The sequence below is a fragment of the Dermochelys coriacea genome, chromosome 3, assembly GCF_009764565.3.
Source record: "Dermochelys coriacea isolate rDerCor1 chromosome 3, rDerCor1.pri.v4, whole genome shotgun sequence".
In the NCBI taxonomy this organism is placed as follows: domain Eukaryota; kingdom Metazoa; phylum Chordata; order Testudines; family Dermochelyidae; genus Dermochelys; species Dermochelys coriacea.
In genome coordinates this window covers 122,877,736-122,900,375 of record NC_050070.1, presented here as the reverse complement: position 1 = coordinate 122,900,375, position 22,640 = coordinate 122,877,736, and the positions used below count along the sequence as shown (strand labels likewise).

The 22,640-nt window shown below is 46.1% G+C and overlaps 1 protein-coding gene across 11 annotated transcripts in view; it reads right to left on the bottom strand.

Annotated features, from left to right (window-relative positions):
• MAP3K4 (mitogen-activated protein kinase kinase kinase 4) overlaps positions 1 to 22,640 on the bottom strand; it is a 150,463-nt gene that overhangs the window by 50,185 nt on the left and 77,638 nt on the right. For all 11 annotated transcript variants that reach the window (XM_038395736.2, XM_038395734.2, XM_038395738.2 and 8 more), the window contains 4 exons: positions 21,620 to 21,886; positions 3,046 to 3,195; positions 1,703 to 1,864; positions 478 to 611 (listed from right to left, as the gene is read on the bottom strand). In XM_038395736.2, the coding sequence (XP_038251664.2) occupies positions 478 to 611; positions 1,703 to 1,864; positions 3,046 to 3,195; positions 21,620 to 21,886 (713 nt within the window). The remainder of the gene's footprint in view (positions 1 to 477; positions 612 to 1,702; positions 1,865 to 3,045; positions 3,196 to 21,619; positions 21,887 to 22,640) is intronic.

The window sequence follows — 22,640 nt, the reverse complement described above, 5'->3', positions numbered from 1 at the left end:
ATACAAAGAACTCTTACTGAAGGAGAAAGTCATCAGATGCTGCACACGTAGTAATTCACCACACAACATCATCATCCTTTTAAATAGGACACCCCAAAGAATGCCTGCTGCACTAATGCTCTGCCATCTTTACTGATTCCTGACCAAATAGTAATTTTTCATCAAGGTGTTGGCCTCTAATTTGAAAGCTTTGAATGGTTTGGGCCCTAGTTATCTCAGGTATCTCTTCTCTCTCTCTTCCATGACAGCTAACACTCAGGGCAAGGAGTCTGGAAAGAAAAACTCAATAAGTAGTTTGGGTAGTGCTTTGCTATGTACTTTTACTATGGAAAATCTCACGGAAATAAAAGGAACGGAAGCACCAACAATTTATATGGGAAGTAGCTATTATTCATTAATCAATGCGAAATATCCTGCATTATATTTAAGAAAAGAGCAACACATCATATTATGATAAGGTGCCCAGTTAGCCATTACCTGGGTCTCGTGCCTCGACCGCTCTCGCATTTTGTTAGCACATAATTCATCCATTTTCTGGCAAAGTTGATATACTTATCTCCAATTTTCTGCCTGAATTCTCCAGACATCAGGCGAACAACTTCTTTATGGTACTACAATATATTAAAAATTATCCTTCAAGTATTAAAATTAAAATAAATCAATTATATATAATATCTACTGAAATATTTGCTAGCTAATACAACATTACAAGGAAGCACGATTACATCTCACTCTCATATAATTAATTCTATCCATATAATTTGCATGATTATTTATTTAACAGTATCTTCAAGGGAAATCCCCAAATACAAGACATTTAGAGCAAAAGAACCAAGACAAAAAGGTAGCGTTTCAGCCATATAGCATACTAGGTGTGAGCATGCACTACTTTTAAACAATGTGCATACCAAGAAAGAATTATACTGTCTTGACAGGAACAATACGCAGCTCTGCTATCATATAGAGCAAGTCTCAAACTAGCATTGAGTAATATTCATACCTTAGAGGCAAACAGGAACATGGGCTGTTTTAGAAGATCGTTCTTACAAGGATTCTGTACATAGTGAAGTGTGTACTGTCTCAAAGATGTATTTAAAAAGGGTTTGAAGGAATCATACAAGTGAAGATGTATCAGAAGTGGCCTGAAGCTGACATTTCCTGGTTGGCACACTAAGGCAGGCATTGATGAGCTGCATCCACTGACATGAAGGGTTTAAAGAGAACCTTAGAATAAGGGCTCAACATTAAAAAATTAAAATATTTTGCATTTACATAGTAGCTTGTATGGGCTTAGGAAGAAAAAAATGAGGCAGAGAAAGATCAAGTGACACAGCTCACATCAGAATATTTCTGATCTCCTGTAAAAATTTGTCAACGTGCAAAGTCTGAAAAGACTAAACTTAAAATTCAGACTGCCAACTAGGAATGCCTTGCCAAAGTAAGAGTTTCAAGGAGTTTGAGAGTTTGGCAGATTCAACAGATCTGCTCTCTCTCTTATGTAGTCTAAAGTTTTAATTTTCACATCATGAAAAGATTTGCACAGCACCACACAATACTCTTATAAGAATTAACAGAATTCACACAAAAGCATAATTCACTAATTTTTGGAAGTGAAAGAGTGGAATTTTATCAGTTTATCCCCCAAAAATACGTTAAAAACATTCTTTTACCACAAAAAATGCATTCCCTTTTGCTCACTTACCTCAAACCCAAAATTGTAACTCTGAATCATGGCTTCTCGGTAGTATTGCTGCAAAGTGACAGATTCAGACTCATCAACCTCAGCATCAAATTCAGAAGTGAACATGCGATCAACTCTATCAATGGCGCAGCTTATCTTATTGCATAGTTGTAATGCATCACTCTGAAGAACAAAAAGAAGTCAGCTTCAGTTGAAGAGACACACTGAATCATTATTATTTATAGAACAGCAATACCAAAGTCCCAAAGTAGTTGGGGTACCGCTATGTTAAGTGCTGTAAGGACACACAGTCAAAGAGTGGATAAAACAAATGCCTGAGTGAAGATGAAGTCACAGGAATAAGAGGATGATTGTACAAGAGAGTACACCCGTAGATCTTTTAAGACAATCAAGAATTACAATTACTTGACTTAGCAGGTGATGCGCTTTATTCATATAAATCAACAATTCTTAACTCATGCAGATCTATACAAACCAAACAGCTGCTTAAAATACTGTTTGTTGGCTACAGTACTATTTTACCAAATTCTGACCAAAATCTATAGTTTTGTGGGAAATAAATAAATACATTGCTAGTTAATCAATGCCCACATTCTCAGACACTACATTTCACAGTAACAGCTAGCTGAGTTAGAAAAAGAGTACTATCGTTACTATCTATATAGAACATAACCCAGAGTCAAATTCTATCCGTGGGTGTGGGGGTACGGATGCCACTGACTTCAGTGGGACATCTGGGGACAGCCATGACTCCTTCAGTTGGTAAATCCTTGTTTCCTTGGGTCCTGTGGTTTCGTAGGCCTACCCACTTTCATGTCACATAAAAGCATTTTAATGTTTGCTGTCCACAGTTTTGAAAATTCTCATTTTTCCATCATCTATAAAAAGTTATATATATAATATATTATATATAATAAATGAAGTTTGGTTTTTCTGACTTTTTGAACACGAAGTTTTCAAGAACTAGCAAATGTACTTCATTTCAACTCTGTGACCCCTTTCTATGAAACTTTTTGTTTTGCCATGGTTCATATGTCTACTGTACTACAGACTGGCTTCCTATTTTTTGTGTGTAGATTCTCTGACTTGTACATGCACATGATATTGCTCAAAAGTTGCATTCACAAGTGATTTATGTGAGCGCAATGGATACTGAACAGAAAACATGGCCTACAACAACTTGTACAAAGTACAAATGCAGAGTATTGGATTATCATCATCACTGGAATTAAATCACGTCAACAGCTTTTGAGCCATTTGTGTTTTAATTTATACCAGTGAATGAAATTCAAATGATAAAACAATAAACAATCCTCATGGAAATAAATTAGAAGGCTGCTTACCTTTAGCTGCTGCAATGCTTTGGCAATGACTGGCTGGCTGGATGTCTGTTCATGATGCAAAGATACGAGCCCTTCAATAGACTGTTGGAAAGCTTTTCTCTGACTCACAAGATGGGCAGATTGCATGACTACAAAGAGGAGGTTGTCAACCTAGGAATACAAGATTAAACATACTGCTAAAGATGATACTGTCAAGTTCTTACAGATAAAAATGGCTACCAGAGCCAATTGTATGAAAAAGCTGTTTCATAATGGCAATTTTACTGTTCCCAAATGTTTTCTGGGAAAACCCCAAAATATTATAAATCTTATTCTTTGATACTATAAGGATACTTCATTTATACAAAAAGAACGAGGAGTACTTGTGGCACCTTAGAGACTAACAAATGTATTTGGGCATAAGCTTTCATGGGCTAAAACCCACTTATACAAAGAGGAGTTCTTTGGCAATTGTGCTTTGACTAGTAGTATGTTTCCTGAATCATTTTTATAAGCACAAGATACAAAAATTAAGATGGGTAGGGCTTTAACACCACATGACTGGGTTGCAAGGGAGACATAAAAGGTTTCATTTCCTGAAAGGAAGCTCAGACTTCAGAAGTTTGGGAAAAACTGTGCCAATGAACCAACTAGTTACACTTGGAAAAGTTAGCCTGTTAGCAAAATAACTACACTGTCACCCAAAATAGGTGACAAATGCTGGGAATAAGCAGATTTCAGAAGAGACTTTAGCAACATGAACAAACATTTCCTAAGCAGGAAAAAAGACAGTTACCTTTTCGTAACTGCTGTTCTTCAAGATATGTTGCTTACATCCATTCCGTTGTAGGCGTGTGTGCTCGCCCCATGCACCAGTGGCAGAGGTTTTTCCCTCAGTGGTATTGGTAGGGGACTGGCCCTGGCAGTGGTGCGTGTATGCACCAGTACAAGGGGCGCCGCCGGCTCCCCCTACCCTCAGTTCCTTCCTGCCAGAAACTCCAAAAGTGTGGAAGGAAGGTGGATCATGGAATGGACATGAGCAATACAACTTGAAGAACACCAGTTACGAAAAGGTCTTTTCTTTTTCAACTGCTTGCTCATGTCCATTCCATATAGGTGATTCCCAAGCAGTGCCACCAGAGGTGGGTAGGAGTTTATGGACATGTCAATTGCAACACAGCTCTGCCGAAACCATCATCTCTGGCCTGCTGAGTGATGGCATAATGCATTGTGAACATGTGTACTGAAGACCACGTCGCGACCCTGCAGATGTCCTGGATAGGGTCACATGCCAGGAAGGCAGATGAAGACACCTGAGCCCCAGTGGAGAGAGCCTTCACTATCGATGGAGGCACAGCTTGTGCCAAGTTGCAATAAATACAGATGTAGGTGGTGATCCTCGAAATCATCAGAGAGGACATCGGAAGGCCCTTCATCCTGTCAGCTGCCGCAATAAAGAGCTAGGCCAATATGCAGAAGGGATTGGTGCATTCCAGTTAGAACGCCAGGGCACTCCGGACATCCAGAGTGCGTAGCCACCTCTCCTCATTCATCGAGTGAGGTTTTGGATAGAACACGGGGAGAAAGATATTTTGGTCAACATGGAAATGAGACACCACCTTTGGCAGGAAAGCCGGATGGGGCCTCAGCTGGACCCTGTCTTTGTAGAATACCACGTACAGTGGCTCCGAAGTAAGGGCTTTGATCTCAGATACATGCCTCGCTGAGCTAATTGCTACATGGAATGCAACCTTCCACGACAGATGGGAAAGGGAACAAGACGCCATGGGCTCGAAGGGGGAAACCCTGAGCTGGAGAGGACGAGGTTGAGGTCCCATTCAAGGACTGGGTCCTGGATTGGCGGAAAGAGCCATTCAAGGCCCTTCAGGAAACTGATCGACATCTCATGCGAGAATACTGATTTACCCTGGATGCAAGGCCGACATGGCTGCCAGGTGCACTTTGATCAAAGAGAAGGCAAGGCCTTGGTGCTTTAATTGAAGCAGGTAATTTAGGATGGATTGCAAAAACCACTGGGTTAGGCAGATGATGTGCTCCGACGCTCAGCAGGAGAAACGCTTCCACTTTGCCAGGTAAGTTACTCTGATGGAGGGCTTTCTGCTTTCCAAGAGAACCTGCTGTACCTGACTAGAGCAGGCCTGGTCCTCCAGACTCAGCATCCAAGCCGTGAGGTGGAGAGAGGTAAGATTCGGGTGCAGGAGCTGATCATGATCCTGCAAGAGTAGGTCTGGGTGGCTAGGCAGTAGCCACAGAGCTGCCCCAGCCACTTCCATTGATCAGAACAAATGCTGGCAAGGCCACGCTGGGGCAACCATAATGACTCGCACCTTGTCGCTCTTGATTTTTGAGACGACTTTGCTGAAAAGCGGAATTGGAAGGAACACATATCAGGTCTCTCAACCATGACAGGAGAAAGAAAAGCATTGGAAAGGGAAAGCCTCTGCCGAGGCCTTGGAGAGAGCAGAACCGATGACACTTTCTGTTCTGTCTGGTGGCAAATAGGTCAACTCCGGACAGCTGTGGAAGGAAGATACCACAGGCTAGTCGGATGGCCATAAGCTCCTTGACGTTTATATGTAACATGAGCTTCTCTCAAGACCTTGTCCCTTGAGTCCACAGCATACCAAGATGCGCTCCCCAATCGAGGTTGGACACATCCAATATCAGGGAGACCGTGGGTCATGGACTCTTGAACAGCACTCCTTCCAACACCAACTTCAAGGTGGTCCACCACTGCAGAGTTAATTACCCTCGTCCAGGTGATGCCTGGATGGGGAGTAGACTACCACTAGTCACATTTGAAGGGGGTGCAGCCTGAGTCTCAAATGGCGGACAACATATGTGCAATGCTGCCACATGACTCAACAGTCTGAGAAAGACTCAGGCTGTGATGAGCAGATGTGCGCGGACACTGGCAATTAGATGCGAGATTGCCCTGAACTTGGCCTCTGGTAGAAATGCTCTGGCTCAGGTAGAATCAAGTACCGCCCCGATAAACTCTTTGTTGGACTGGGATTAACATTGATTTTTGTTCATTTATCAGCAGGCCCAGAGTTTGACAAGTGACTTGCAGCATATTGACGCTGCTCTGGACCTGGACCCTGGAGCAGCCCTTGATGAGCCAGTCGTCCAGGCATGGGTAAACCTGGATATCCCAATGCCTGAGGTAGGCCGTAACCAGCAACATGCATTTTGTAAACACTCTTGGTGTAGTTGTTAGGCCAAGAGGGAGCACTGCATATTGGTAGCGGGCGGTCCCAACTATGAACCGTAGGAACCATATGTGACTATGGAATATCGATATGTAAAAGTAAGCGGCTTTCAAATCGAGAGCAGAGTACCAGTCTCCCAGATCCAGGGAAGGAATGATGGAGGCCAGGGAGACCATGCGAAACTTCAACTTCTTGAGGTACTTATTGAAATTCCGCAGGTCGAGGATGGGTTGTAGACCCCCTTTGGCCTTAAAAAATAGCTAAAGTTAAACCCTTTGCCCCTTAAATGCAATAGGACTTCTTCCACGGCTCCCACCTGCAGAAGGCCTTGCACCTCCTGAGCGAGCAGATGCCTCTGAAAAGAGTCCCTGAAGAGGGACGGAAAGAGGGGGGGCTAGAGCAGGGGATAGAAATAAACTGGAGAGTATATCCCCCGGCTACTGTGCTGAGGACCCACTGGTCTGATGTTATAGAAGCACAGGCAGGGAGGAAGGGAGACAGGTGGTTGGAAAACAACAAGGGAGCAGAATCCAGGACACAGGCTGGAAGGTCACGCTCGAATGCACCCTCAAAATGCCTGCTTACCACCCAGTTGGTTATGGGTGGAGCTCAAGTGAGCAGAGGATGCTGGCTGGTGGCCTTGCTGGTGCTTATAGCCCTTGCCCTTCTTACAGAAGGGCTCCCAAACCTATGAGTCTGTTGCAGCTTCAACTTCCTTGACAGCCCCATCGTGTACAGGTTCAGGGTGCACAAGATAGCCCGTGAATTTATAGGCCATGCAATTTTTGTCTCTTTGCTCAGAAATCAGTGCCAGGTCATCAAATGGGAGGTCCTGGATGGACTATTGAACCTCCATCAAAAGGCCCAACGACTGCTACCAGGACGCCTGCCTCATCAAAATGACCGAGGCCACAGAGTCTGCCGCATCTGAGGCCGCTTGGAGTGCTGCCCTGGCCACCGCCCTGCCCTTATTGAGGATAGCCTGGAATTCCTTCCTAGTTCCTCTGGCAGCGAGTCTGAGAATTTGGCCATTGACGCCAGATGTTAAAATCATAGTGGCCAAGCAAGGCATTATGGTTAGCCACTCTCCGCTGGAGGCTGGATGTAGAATAAATTTTTCTACCAAAGAGATGGAGTCTCTTTGCCTCCTTGTTCTTAGGCGTCGATCCTGGATGGCCCTGTTTGTTGTGCTCATTGGGCACTGACACAACCAGTAAGCTTGGAGCAGGGTGGGTATAAAGATACTCATACCCCTTAGCGGGGATGTAGTATTTTTGCTCTGCCCGCTTGCAGATGGGAGGCAGTGAGGAAGATGTCTGCCACAGGGCCTTAGTGATTTTCACCACTCCCTCATGCACTGGCAATGCCACCCTGGCGGTGGCTGCCACTCTCAGTACATCAAACAGGGAGTCTGAGGGGTCTGCCAGCTCCTCAGCTTCCAGCTCCAGGTTTGAGGGGACCCTCTTCAGGAGCTCCTAGGCATCGTCCTGGGGAACCGGGTGAGAGGGTCCTGCTATCCCTCATCAGGCAAAGAAGACGAGGAGGCAGGTACAGGTAGGTCTCCCAATTGCGTCGTTTCTGCCATGGGAGCCTCAGGAGAAGCTGACTGAAGCTGGGGAGCCTGCTCTGACTCTGCATCCAAATCAGGGGGCAGGCGGGTGATTGTCGCTGACCATTTGTCAGATGCCCCTGCAATGGTTGGGGAAATTCCCAAGGGTTCCAAAATTGCCAGGGGGCAGGCCACTGGGCCTGGGGCCATGTTGCCATTGGTGACCCAGCAGGGAATGCCAGCACCTTGATGGGTTCCCTGGTCCACAGGCAAGTTTTCCTCCTCGTTGTCAGAGCCCAAGGAGGAGGATACATGCCTGAGGGACCAGGAAGGTGCCAAGGCCACCTGTCTACTCCGATCCTGTCAGCTCTGGCCCCAGACCTCCGCTGAGGTTCTGTAGGAGGGTGATGGCTCTCGGTGCAGCAACGGCATTTGGCGGATCGGTGACAGTACCACGGTTATTGACGCTTTACACTTAGTGAGTGGTGCTGCTCCACAGAGCAGGAATGTGAGTAAGCTGATGTGTTGGAGACTGTCAACATGCTCGCGGTGAACCGTATCAGCGGTACAGCAATCGGGCTCCAGAGTCTTGACCCTCCAGAGCAGTACAGTGAGCTGGGAGAGTGGCTTGGTTACTTCTGGCACTGGAAATTGGTGCTGCACCTCTGTGCCAGCCCACTGGTGACCGCTGCCTCGAGCCCAAGGAATACTGCCCGGAGTCTGGGGACTGACTCCAGGAACTCTGGCTGGCAAACCGACCTGCATCCAGATGGCTCTGCTCAGGCGAGCGCTGGCGGGGCACCCCCAGCGGCAAGGATCGGTGCTGCACTGATAGGGACCGTTGGAAGGGTCTCAAGGCAGGTTTATCCCTAGAGCGGGGCATCTCCGTGAGTGGCATGGGCTGCACTGGCAGGGACAAAATGTCCTTCATGGCCTGAAAGGTCTCCAGTGTGGAATGCACTGCCAGGTACTGAGTGCCTCTGCTGCTCCCGGGGGTTGCAGGCGGGTCTTGGATTGGGCTCAACTGCTCAGCGTGAGTCAGAGCCCGACCTCTGTCTGGAGGAGGAGAACAGCCCCTCACAGGTCTTTGCTCTCCTCCGGCCCTTTCCTTCTCTTTACGGGACATAGAAGAATGTCCCCTCCCAACCTTTCTTTGCTTTTTAGCCGGTACCAGGATGGGAATCAGTGCCGGTCTGAGGCCGATACCAGCGGTGCACTCCACACTGAGGCCGCAGTGCTAGGAGCAGAATCCAATTTGGTCGGCTCTGAGGCTGGCGTAAGGGCTGACTCCACAACGATCACGTAGAGACTAATGTCCCACTGGTTTCTGGTCCACAGTCTGAAGCTCTTGTCACTAACATGGGTTTCCCTAAGCACTTCAAACTTCTTCTATGGGGATCACTGACTGGAATGGGTTTCTTGCAACAGCCACAAGGTTCAAAGCCCGGGAACCAGGGCATGCCCCATCCTTAGGGTATGTCTACACTACGAAATTAGGTCGAATTTATAGAAGTCGGTTTTGTAGAAAGCATTTTTATACAGTCGAGTGTGTGTCCCCCCACACAAATGCTTTAAGGGCATGTAGTCGGTGGAGTGTGTCCACAGTACCAAGGCAACCGTCGACTTCCGGAGCTTTGCACTGTGGGTAGCTATCCCACAGTTCCCGCAGTCTCCACCTCCCATTTGAATTCCGGGTAGAAATCCCAGTGCCTGATGGGGCTAAAACATTGTCACAGGTGTTCTGGGTACATATCGTCATGCTCCCATTCCCTCCCTCCCTCTGTAAAAGCAAGGGCAGACAATCGTTTTGCGCCTTTTTTCGTGAGTTACCTGTGTAGACGCCATATCACGGCAAGCATGGAGCCTACTCAGCTAACCGTCAGCATACGTCTCCTGGGTGCTGGCGGACGTGGTACTGCATTGCTACACAGCAGCAGTTTATTGCTGCTGGCAGCAGACAGTGCAGTATGACTGGTAGCCGTCGTCGACGTAGTCCTGGGTGCTCTTTTAAGCGGGCGCCTGGGCAAACATGGGAGTGACTCAGCCAGGTCATTTCCCTTGTTTCGTCTCATGGCGACTGAGTCCTACCGGCAGCGCACTGTCTTTTAATCTGCAGCTAGCAGAAGACGATGGCCAGTAGTCATACTGCACCGTCTTCTGCCGAGCACCCAGGAGGTGACGATGGCTAGCGGTCGTACTGCACAGTCTGCTGCCAGCATGATGTATAAAGATAGATGAAGTGGCTCAAAACAAGAAATAGACCAGATTTGTTTTGTATTTATTTTCTCCTCCCTCCCTCCTTCCCTCTGTGAAATCAACGGCCTGCTAAACCCAGTTTTCAGTTCTATCCTTGAGGTTTTAAGTTCTATCCTTGAGGCGGCCATTCAGTTTCTCGCAAAGCCACCCCCTTTGTTGATTTTAATTCCCTGTAAGCCAACCCTGTAAGCCATGTCATCAGTCGCCCCTCCCTCCATCAGGGCAACAGCAGACAATCTTCTGCGCCTTTTTTCTGTGCAGATGCCATACCATGGCAAGCATGGAGCCCGCTCAGATCACTTTGGCAATTCGGAGCACATTAAACACCACACGCATTATCCCGCAGTATATGCAGCACCAGAACCTGGCAAAGCGAAACTGGGCGAGTAGGCGACATTAGTGTGATGACTAGAGTGATGAGGACATGGACACAGACTTCTCTCAAAGCACGGGCCCTGCCAATGTGGGCATCATGGTGCTAATGGGGCAGGTTCATGCGGTGGAACGCTGATTCTGGGCTTGGGAAACAAGCACAGACTGGTGGGACTGCACAGTGTGGCAGGTCTGGGATGATACCCAGTGGCTGCGAAACTTTCACATGCGTAACAGCATTTTCATGGAACTTTGTGACTTGCTTTCCCCTGCCTTGAGGCACAAGAATACCAAGATGAGAGCAGCCCTCACAGTTCACAAGCAAGGGGCAATAGCCCTGTGGAAGCTTGCAACTCCAGACAGCTACCGGTCAGTCAGGAATCAATTTGGAGTGGGCAAATCTACTGTGGAGGCTGCTGTGATGCAAGTAGCCAATGCAATCAAAGATCTGCTGGTATCAAGGGTAGTGACCCTGGGAAACATGCAGGTCATAGTGGATGGCTTTGTGCAATGGGATTCCCTAACTGTGGTGGGGCCATAGACGGAACCCATATCCCTATCTTGGCACTGGAGCACCAAGCCAGCGGGTACATAAACCGCAAGGGGTACTTTTCAATAGTGCTGCAAGCACTAGTGGATTTCAAGGGACGTGGCTAACAGCGGGGAACATTTCTGTTCAGCCACAGGCAAACAGCCCAGCAGGAATGGGCACTTCTGAATGTCCCCTTAAGAAAAGCACCCTATTTCAACCAGGTGACCATGAATGATATCACTCTCCTGAGGATAATACAGAGAGATAAAGAACAGATGTTGTTTGAACGCCAGCAAACATACATTGCGATGCTTTGTTCTGCAATGATTCCCAAGTACGTGCTACTGGCCTGGAGTGGTAAAGTGTCCTACCATGGTGGATGGAATAAGGCTGCCCGCCCCAGAAACCTTTTGCAAAGGCTTTGGGAGTATATCCAGGAGAGCCATGAATGCCAGGGCAAATTAATCATTAAACGTGATGGCTTTTAAACCTTGTATAGTATTTTAAAAGGTACACTCACCAGAGGTCCCTTCTCCGCCTGGTGGGTCCGGGAGGCAGCCTTGGGTGGGTTCGAGGGGGTACTGGCTCCAGGTCCAGGGTGAGAAACAGTTCCTGGCTGTCGGGAAAACCGGTTTCTCCGCTTGTTTGCTGTGAGCTATCTACAACCTCCTCATCATCGTCTTCCTCGTCCCCAAAACCAGTTTCCGTGTTGCCTCCATCTCCATTGAAGGAGTCAAACAACACGGCTGGGATAGTGGTGGCTGAACCCCCTGAAATGGCATGCAGCTCACCATAGAAACAGCATGTTTGGAGCTCTGACCTGGAGTGGCCGTTTGCCTCTTTGGTTTTCTGGTAGGCTTGCCTCAGCTCCTTAAGTTTCACGCGGCACTGCTTCGGGTCCCTGTTATGGCCTCTGTCCTTCATGCCCTGGGAGATTTTCCCAAATGTTTTTGGCATTTCGAAAACTGGAATGTAGTTCTGATAGTACGGATTCCTCTCCCCATACAGCGATCAGATCCCGTACCTCCTGTTCAGTCCATGCTGGAGCTCTTTTGCGATTCTGGGACTCCATCATGGTCACCTCTGCTGATAAGCTCTGCATGGTCACCTGCAGCTTGCCACACTAGCCAAACAGGAAATTGAAATTCCAAAGTTCGCGGGCCTTTTCCTGTCTACCTGGTCAGTGCATCTGAGTTGAGAGTGCTGCCAGAGCGGTCACAATGGAGCACTCTGGGATAGCTCCTGGAGGCCAATACCATCTAATTGCATCCACAGTACCCCAAATTTGACCCAGCAAAACCGATTTCAGCACTAATCCCCTTCTCGGGGGTGGAGTAAGGAAATCGATTTTAAGAGCCCTTTAAGTCGAAAAAAAGGGTTCGTCATGTGAACGGGTGCAGGGTTACATCGATTTAACACTGCTAAATTCGACCTCAATGCCTAGTGTAGACCAGGGCTTAGGCTAAGTACTATTCAGGACTAACAAACCAATATTAAGGCCTGGTCTACACTATGAGTTTATGTTGGATTTAGCAGCATTAAATCCGAATTAACCCTGCATCCGTCCACACAACGAAGCCATTTTTTTCACATAAAGGGCTCTTAAAACCGATTTCTGTACTCCTCCCCAATGAGGGGATTAGCGCTGAAATCGACATTGCCGTTTCGAATTAGGGTTAGTGTGAATGCAATTCGAAAGTATTGGCCTCCGGGAGCTATCCCACAGTGCAACATTGTGACGATTCTGGACAGCACTCTGAACTCGGATGCACTGACCAGGTGTACAGGAAAAGCCCGTGGACTTTTGAATCTCATTTCCTGTGTGGCCAGGCAAGCTCATCAGCACAGGTGACCATGCAGTCCCAGAATCGAAAAAGAGCTCCAGCATGGACCCAACGGGAGATACTGGATCTGATCGCTATATGGGGAGAGGAATCCGTGCTATCAGAACTACGTTTCAAAAGACAAAATGCCAAAACATTTCAAAAAATCTCAGAGGCCATGAGGTACAGAGGCTACATCAGGGATGCAACACAGTGCCGCGTGAAACATAAGGAGCTCAGACAAACGTACCAGAAAACGAAAGAATCAAACGACGCTCCAGGACAGAGCCCTAGACATGCCGCTTCTACGCTGAGCTGCATGCAATTCTGGGGGGGAGGGGCGCCACCACTACCCCACCCCGTCCATGGACTCCAAGGATGGGATACTCTCCGCCATGGCTGAGAATTTTGCAGATGGGGAAGATGAGGAGGAGCACGAGCTTGGGGGGAGCACACAGCACACCATTTTCCCCCGACAGCCAGGATCTTTTTATCACTCTGACTGAAATACCCTTCCAACCCAATGAAGCCAGAGAAGGGACCTCTGGTGAGTGTACCTTTTAAAATATAATACATGTTATAGAAGCGTTTTTTAATGATTAAGTAGCCCTGAGGACTTGGGATGCATTCGTGACCAGTACTGCTACTGGAAGAGTCTGTTAACGTGTCTGGGGATGGAGCGGAAATCTTCCAGGGACATCTCCATGAAGCTCTCCTGGAGGTACTCAAAGTCTTTGCAGAAGGTTTCTGGGAAGAGCAGCCTTATTCCATCCTCCATGGTAGGACACTTTATCATGCCATGCTAGTAGCAAGTAATCTGGTATCATTGCATGATGAAGCCTGGCAGCGTATGGTCCCGGTGTTTGCTGGCATTCAAACAACATCCGTTCTTTATCTCTCTGTGTTATCCTCAGGAGAGTGATATCATTCATGGTAACCTGGTTGAAATAGGGGAATTTGATTAAGGGGACATTCAGAGGTGCCCGTTCCTACTGGGCTGTTTGCCTGTGGCTGAAAAGAAATCCTCCCAGCAGTTAGTCACGCGGTGGGAGGGGAGGGGTCATTGGCACTGAGCTATTCGCGTTTGGCTAGCAGGCATCTTCCCTGATACCAGCCACACGGTGTGAGGAGGGGAAAAGTGAACATCCCAGAGAATTGGATGGAGGGAGAGGATTAGTTTAGTTTCTGCTGCTGCATGTTAACTGCTGCAGCAAATGGCCAACTCAATGGGCTTTGCTTGGTATGGGAAAGAAGGGGGTGCTGCTATGAAGGTTGCAGAAGCCGAAAGACTATGGCTTACCATGGCCATCTGCAAGCCGAATTCTGTTGCCCGGCCATGCTTGTGTGATCTCTAACACCAAAGCCGCAGGCACTCACGCAGGCAAGATGCAAAATGTGACCTTGTACCAAAATCTCATGTGCTATGTAATGTGAATAGTGTTGTTCACCGTGAAAGAGTATAGCCATTGTTCTGTAAAATGTATCTTTTAAATACTTCACTCCCTTTTTTTCTTCCAGCAGCTGCAAATGTTTCAAGCCTCCCTCCTCCATGCCAGAGGCTATCTCAGATAAGGCGGCAAAAAAAACACACGCGCGATGACACATTCTCTGAGCTCATGCAGTTGTCCGGCACTGACAGAGCTGTGTGGAGAGGCACAATAGCAGAGTACAGAACGGTGGCCGATGAACATGAGGAGAGGTGGCAGCAGGAAGATCAGAGGCGGCATGAGGAAACGCTGTGGATACCACGGGATCAAACGGACATGCTCCGGCGTCTGGTGGAGGTTCATGAACGGCAGCAGGATCACAGACTGCCGCTGCAGCCCCTGCTTAACCACCATCCCTCCTCCCCAAGCTCCATAGCCTCCCCACCCAGACGCCCAAGAACACGGGGTGGGAGGCTCTGGGCACCTAACCACTCCACTCCAGTGGACAGCCCAAGCAATAGAAGACTGGCATTCAACAAGTTTTAAAGTGCCTTTTCCTTCCCTCCTACCCTCCTCCTACACCCCACCTGGGCTACCTTGTGAGTTATCTCCCTATTTTTATAATCAATTAATAAAGAATACATGTTTTTTAAACGATAGTGACTTTACTTCTTTGCAAGCAAGCTGTGATTGAAGGTGGGAGGGCGGGTGGCTTACAGGGAATTAGAGTCAACCACGGGGGCAGGTTTTCATCAAGGAGAAACAAAACAGAAGTGTCACACAGTACCCTGGCCAGTCATGAAACTGGTTTTCAAAGCTTCTCTGATGCGCACTGCTTCCTGCTGTGCTCTTCTAACAACCCTGGTGTCTGGCTGTGCGTATTCAGCGGCCAGGCAATTTGCATTAACCTCCCACCCCGCAATAAACATCTCCCCTTTACTCTCACAGAGATTGTGGAGCACAGAACAAGCAGCAATAACAATGGGAATATTGGTATCGCTGAGGTCTGAGTGAGTCAGTAAACTGCGCCAGCAACCCTTTAAACGTCCAAATGCACACTCTACCACCATTCGGCACTTGCTCAGCCTGTAGTTGAACAGCTCCTGACTACTGTCCAGAGTGCCTGTGTACGGCTTCATGAGCCGGGCATTAAGGGGTTGGCTGCGTCCCCAACGATAACTATTGGCATTTCAACATCCCCAACAGTTATTTTCTGGTCTGGGAAGTAAATCCCTTCCTGCAGCCATTTAAACAAACCAGAATTCCTGAAGACGCGAGCGTCATGAACCTTTCCCGGCCATCCCACGTTGATGTTGGTGAAACATCCCTTGTGATCCACCAATGCTTGCAGCACCATTGAAAAGTACCCCTTGTGGTTTATGTACTGGCTGCCATGGTGGTCCGGTCCCAAGATAGGGATATGCGTTCCGTCTATAGCCCCACCACAGTTAGGGAATCCCATTGCAACAAAGCCATCTAGTATGACCTGCACATTTCCCAGAGTCACTATCTTTGACAGCAGCAGCTCAGTGACTGTGTTGGCTACTTGCATCACAGCAACCCCCACAGTAGATTTGCCCACTCCAAATTGATTCCTGACTGACCGATACCTGTCTGGCGTTGCAAGTTTCCACAGGGCTATTGCCACTTGCTTGTGAACTGTGAGGGCTGCTCTCATCTTGGTATTCTTGCGCTTCAGGGCAGGGGAAAGCAAGTTACAAAGTTCCATGAAAGTGCCCCTATCCATGCGAAAGTTTCGGAGCCACTGGGAATCATCCCAAACCTGCAACACTATGCGGTCCCACCACTCTGTGCTTGTTTCCCGGGCCCAGAATCGGCGTTCCACTGCATGAGACTGCCCCATTAACACCATGATCTCCAAATTGCGGGGAACGCGGTTTTAGAGAAAAGTGTGTTCAGGGCCTCATCTCCATGCTGCCGTCACCTCCTCGCCTGGTTTTTCAGGTGCTGTTTCCGCATACATTGCACAATAATGCACGAGGTGTTTACAATGGACATAACTGCTGGGGTGAGCTGAACGGGCTCCATGCTTGCTGCGCTATGGCGTCTGCTCAGGCAATCCAGGGAAAAGGGCGCGAAACTATTGTTTGCCGTTGCTCTGGTGGAGGGAGGGGCGACTGACAAAATGGCTTACAGGGTTGGCTTACAGGGTTGAACTAAAATCAACAAAGGGGATGGCTTTGCGAGAAACAAAATGGCCCCCTCACGAATAGAACTCAAAACCTTGAGGATAGGACTCAAAACTGGGTTTAGCAGGCCGTTGATTTCACGGAGGGAGGGAGGAGAAAATGAATACAAAACAAATCTGATCCATTTCTTGTTTTGATCCACTTCATCTGTCTTTATACATCTTGCTGGCAGCAGACTGTGCAGTACGACCGCTGACTATCGTCTTCTGCTGACTGCAGATTAAAAGACAGTGCACTGCCGGTAGGACTCAATCACCATGAGACAAAACTTAAAAGGGAAATGACCTGGCTGAGTCACTCCCATGTTTGCCCAGGCGTCCCTGACCTCATCGAGGTTGGTTAAAAGAGCACCCTGGACTACACTGATGACGGCTACCAGTCATACTGCACTGTCTGCTGCCAAAAAGCAATAAACTGTTGCTGTGTAGCAATGCAGTACCACATCTGCCAGCACCAAGGAGACATATGGTGATGGTGAGCTGAGTGGGCTCCATGCTTGCCGTGGTATGGTGTCTGCACAGTTAACTGAAGAAAAAAGGTGCAAAACCATTGTCTGCCCCTGCTTTCACGGAGGGAAGGCGGGCCTGACGATATGTACCCAGAACCACCCGCGACAATGTTTTAGCCCCAACAGGCACTGGGATTTCTATCCAGAATTCAAATGGGCAGCGGAGACTGCAGGAACTGTGGGATAGCTACCCACAGTGCAATGCTCCGGAAGTCGACGGTTGCCTCAGTACTGTGGACACACTCCGCCGACTACATGCACTTAGAGCATTTGTGTGGGGACACACAGAATCGACTGTATAAAAACACTTTCTACAAAACTGACTTCTATAAATTCGACCTAATTTTGTAGTATAGACAAGGCCTAAGTCTACACTAAGGGAACTATAAAACTAACGAATTTCTAACAACTATATACAGAAAGTTCACAACTAGGCACAGTTGAGAGTAGTAAGCTTGCCAAGGCAAGAAGACATTCCAGCACCGTCACTGGCAGCAAGAAGGAACTGAGGGTGGGGGGAGCCAGCAGCTCTCCTTATACTGGTGCATACGCATGCCACTCCAGAGGGCTCCAGAGCCAGTCCCCTATGTATACCACTGAGGGAAAAACTTCCAGCACCGGCACATGTGGTGAGCACACACACCTACAATGGAATGGACATGAGCAAGCACTCAAAGAACTATGTTATACTTATGAATTCCTAAAATATGCATATATCCTTTAGGAACCAACATTCAGTGTTTCAGCAAAACCTATAAAGATAAACAACATAACAGATGGTCCCAGAGCAAAGCCAAGGTCATGATTCACTCTCTGAGCTGTTAATGACAAACTGCAAGAACCCAGTTGTAATAATGTATTAATTACAGCAGATCAAGTCCAAATTCAGCTACATGGTTAGTATTCCAGAGTCATGACTGTCATTCATAATGTACTTCAATACAGAACAAAAACTGAATGTTAGATTCTAATTGAAGGGACACTGTCAATTATTGTTAGGATTAAACTTTTTATATTAAAAAGAATTTTACAAAGCTTAAGATTTAAAGACATGTTTTCAGAAATATTGCTTTTAATTTTCAATGAAAATATATAATTTTTAAACATTTCCCTGCAGTTTAAAATATAGAAAGTGTGGAAGATTTACTAGGTCTTCATATATTACTTTAATTTTTTCTTCCTTACTTTTTAAACATAGCCTTTCAAAAAAAAATCAATAATGCTTTTTATATATATATATATATATATATATATATATATATATATATATATATATATATATATATATACACACACACACACACACACACACACACATTACATATATTATATATATATATATAAAAAAGATGGTGGATATAATTTCCAAACCAAATTCTTTGTCTTGTGATTTTCTAGAAGAAATAAATTCTAACTTTAAAAAAGCCTGATGTTTTACAATATCTGTAAAACAAAAAATATTAACAAGGATGTCATCGGAGACTAGATTAGCTATCATTAGCGTATACTTATCACTGAGCAGTCTGTACTATTAACAAACAAGAAGCAATGTCTGTACATTACAAACAACCGTATACATGGAAGAGGTATTCTAACATTTAACTAGTGGGTCAGCCCAGGAAGTCTGAAGGCAAGCCAAAGCTGGTTTAGGAGGTAAAAGAGCCAGGGCATAAGGGAGCTGAATCAGGGTAGAGATGTGAGGAAGCAAAGAGAACACCGGAAGGAAAAATCTTATTTGGCTCTGGTGGTAGGGGTTGTGGGCAGAAGGGAAGGGGAGTCCTGGTTGCATATAGTGGAGCAGAGGGAATGGTGGAAGGAACCCCCGGCTGGCTCAGAGTATGAATGGGAAGATTTTTTCCTGCAGAGCTTAGGAATTCCTATATTTAGGTACTCACAAGTTTCCTATCACTTTAGTGCACCTCACAAACATGAATGAATTTCATTGCACATCAACCCAGTGAGATAGTGAACTATTAGTTCAGTTTCTACACATGGGGAACTGAGACACAGAGATTAAAGCCAAGATTTTCAAAAACAGGTGCCTAAAGTTACAACCTAAATAAGGGCCTGAATTTCAAAAATGCTGAGCATCCAGTAGCACCAACTCATGTCTAATTTGAGGCACCCATTTTTTTAATTAATATTTTGGAAAAAGTGATTTGCCCAGCATCAGAAGCAATTTGTTTCATGTCATAATGCACCCAAAAGAAACACCAATGGCCTATCAGTTCACAAGATATGATGGCTTTTTGGCTAAAACAAAAAACGCTATCAGTCTAACCATACATCTGATACTGAGCAGCTCTATTGTGGATAATTTATTTTTTTCATAGAATCATAGAATATCAGGGTTGGAAGGGACCCCAGAAGGTCATCTAGTCCAACCCCCTGCTCAAAGCAGGACCAAGTCCCAGTTAAATCATCCCAGCCAGGGCTTTGTCAAGCCTGACCTTAAAAACCTCTAAGGAAGGAGATTCTACCACCTCCCTAGGTAACGCATTCCAGTGTTTCACCACCCTCTTAGTGAAAAAGTTTTTCCTAATATCCAATCTAAACCTCCCCCATTGCAACTTGAGACCATTACTCCTCGTTCTGTCATCTGCTACCATTGAGAACAGTCTAGAGCCATCCTCTTTGAAACCCCCTTTCAGGTAGTTGAAAGCAGCTATCAAATCCCCCCTCATTCTTCTCTTCTGCAGACTAAACAATCCCAGCTCCCTCAGCCTCTCCTCATAAGTCATGTGCTCTAGACCCCTAATCATTTTCGTTGCCCTTCGTTGTACTCTTTCCAATTTATCCACATCCTTCCTGTAGTGTGGGGCCCAAAACTGGACACAGTACTCCAGATGAGGCCTCACCAGTGTCGAATAGAGGGGAACGATCACGTCCCTCGATCTGCTCGCTATGCCCCTACTTATACATCCCAAAATGCCATTGGCCTTCTTGGCAACAAGGGCACACTGCTGACTCATATCCAGCTTCTCGTCCACTGTCACCCCTAGGTCCTTTTCCGCAGAACTGCTGCCGAGCCATTCGGTCCCTAGTCTGTAGCGGTGCATTGGATTCTTCCATCCTAAGTGCAGGACCCTGCACTTATCCTTATTGAACCTCATTAGATTTCTTTTGGCCCAATCCTCCAATTTGTCTAGGTCCTTCTGTATCCTATCCCTCCCCTCCAGCGTATCTACCACTCCTCCCAGTTTAGTATCATCCGCAAATTTGCTAAGAGTGCAATCCACACCATCCTCCAGATCATTTATGAAGATATTGAACAAAACGGGCCCCAGGACCGACCCCTGGGGCACTCCACTTGACACCGGCTGCCAACTAGACATGGAGCCATTGATCACTACCCGTTGAGCCCGACAATCTAGCCAGCTTTCTACCCACCTTATAGTGCATTCATCCAGCCCATACTTCCTTAACTTGCTGACAAGAATGCTGTGGGAGACCGTGTCAAAAGCTTTGCTAAAGTCAAGAAACAATACATCCACTGCTTTCCCTTCATCCACAGAACCAGTAATCTCATCATAAAAGGCGATTAGATTAGTCAGGCATGACCTTCCCTTGGTGAATCCATGCTGACTGTTCCTGATCACTTTCCTCTCCTCTAAGTGCTTCAGGATTGATTCTTTGAGGACCTGCTCCATGATTTTTCCAGGGACTGAGGTGAGGCTGACCGGCCTGTAGTTCCCAGGATCCTCCTTCTTCCCTTTTTTAAAGATGGGCACTACATTAGCCTTTTTCCAGTCATCCGGGACTTCCCCCGTTCGCCACGAGTTTTCAAAGATAATGGCCAAGGGCTCTGCAATCACAGCCGCCAATTCCTTCAGCACTCTCGGATGCAATTCGTCCGGCCCCATGGACTTGTGCACGTCCAGCTTTTCTAAATAGTCCCTAACCACCTCTATCTCTACAGAGAGCTGGCCATCTCTTCCCCATTTTGTGTTGCCCAGCACAGCAGTCTGGGAGCTGACCTTGTTAGTGAAAACAGAGGCAAAAAAAGCATTGAGTACATTAGCTTTTTCCACATCCTCTGTCACTAGCTTGCCTCCCTCATTCAGTAAGGGGCCCACACTTTCCTTGGCTTTCTTCTTGTTGCCAACATACCTGAAGAAAACCTTCTTGTTACTCTTGACATCTCTTGCTAGCTGCAGCTCCAGGTGCGATTTGGCCCTCCTGATATCTTTCCTACATGCCCGAGCAATATTTTTATACTCTTCCCTGGTCATATGTCCAACCTTCCACTTCTTGTAAGCTTCTTTTTTATGTTTAAGATCCGCTAGGATTTCACCATTAAGCCAAGCTGGTCGCCTGCCATATTTACTATTCTTTCGACTCATCGGGATGGTTTGTCCCTGTAACCTCAACAGGGATTCCTTGAAATACAGCCAGCTCTCCTGGACTCCCTTCCCTTTCATGTTTTGATTTAATGGGGAACGAATTGTTTTTGTAAATAAGAATGTTGCTTTCAAAAATAGTCTCGTTCAATTCCTAAAGTAACATATTTAGAGATAAAATATCAAAGCAAGAACATTTTAAGTTATTGTCCTGGATAACTATTATACTTCCAATACACCTTAGCCACAGAAGGCAGAATGTCTCATTTAACGTCTGTGGTCGTTATTCTGGAAGCACTTCACCTCCAAGGAAAAAGTAGACTACATAAAATGGAAAACACGTACCTGCATACTACTTAAGGTATCAACAGTTTCCACCTGAGGCACTATTTTGACTGGCTGTCCTTCCCATGTGCTCCAGCTGTCATCTAATTCATGGTCTTTACCACTGTACTTGGTCATCAGTAAGTAGGCCTCATATGCAACCTCCTCTGAATCTTTAGAACAGTCCTTTCCTGCAGCTGCGTTTAGTAGCTGTAAAATTACAGATTTCTCCTCTGCAAGATTATCTGGGACAAATACGTGCAAGTTTTCAAGTCCAGGGATTTGCACCTGCAGAAAGAATAAAACGACATTCAGTGAGCAAAACTGCACACCACTACTCAGCTTTTCAGAATGTTGCACACACAGCAGAGTCCGCTTAAAATGGTCATTTCAGCTCTAGACATATTCCCCATTTTAAGCATAGAAAATATCACTAAAAACTGATATCTCTAGAAGTGCAGCCACTCTAGCAATATACTCACTTTTAATCACATCACACCACCTGTGCTGATGACTTATATGCTAAAAATCAAAGTATCACACTGTAAGTACGGTGATGCCACAGCAACTTACAATACAAAGTTGCTCCCGCACACATCTTCAAATAATTATTTTATATGTATCATTTAAAAAGATGTCCCTTCCCAATGTTAAAATCATTATAAGGAACAAAGAAACAAGTCAAAGATGCCATGACAGTAAATATTAGTTCCCTTCTGCTTAAACAATGGAACATTAAAAAAAAAATTGGGGGAAAAAGTTCACTCTAATTCTATTCATATACTTTCCTTGACAGCCCATGACAGAAACACGTACTGTCTTGGCATAAAAGGACCGATCAAAACAATGGCTTGTCTCTTTAGTTATTGCCGACACTCAAATTTACAGAGGTTAATTTGTTTTGTATTATTGTGATAGAGTCCAAAGACAGATTTCCATTTTAAGTAAAGTATTATTTAAGGAATATTACATTTGGTAAATAAATTTCTTATTAAAAAAAATGGTGCCACAACTCTTTTTACGAAGTTAGGAATTCGTCTTG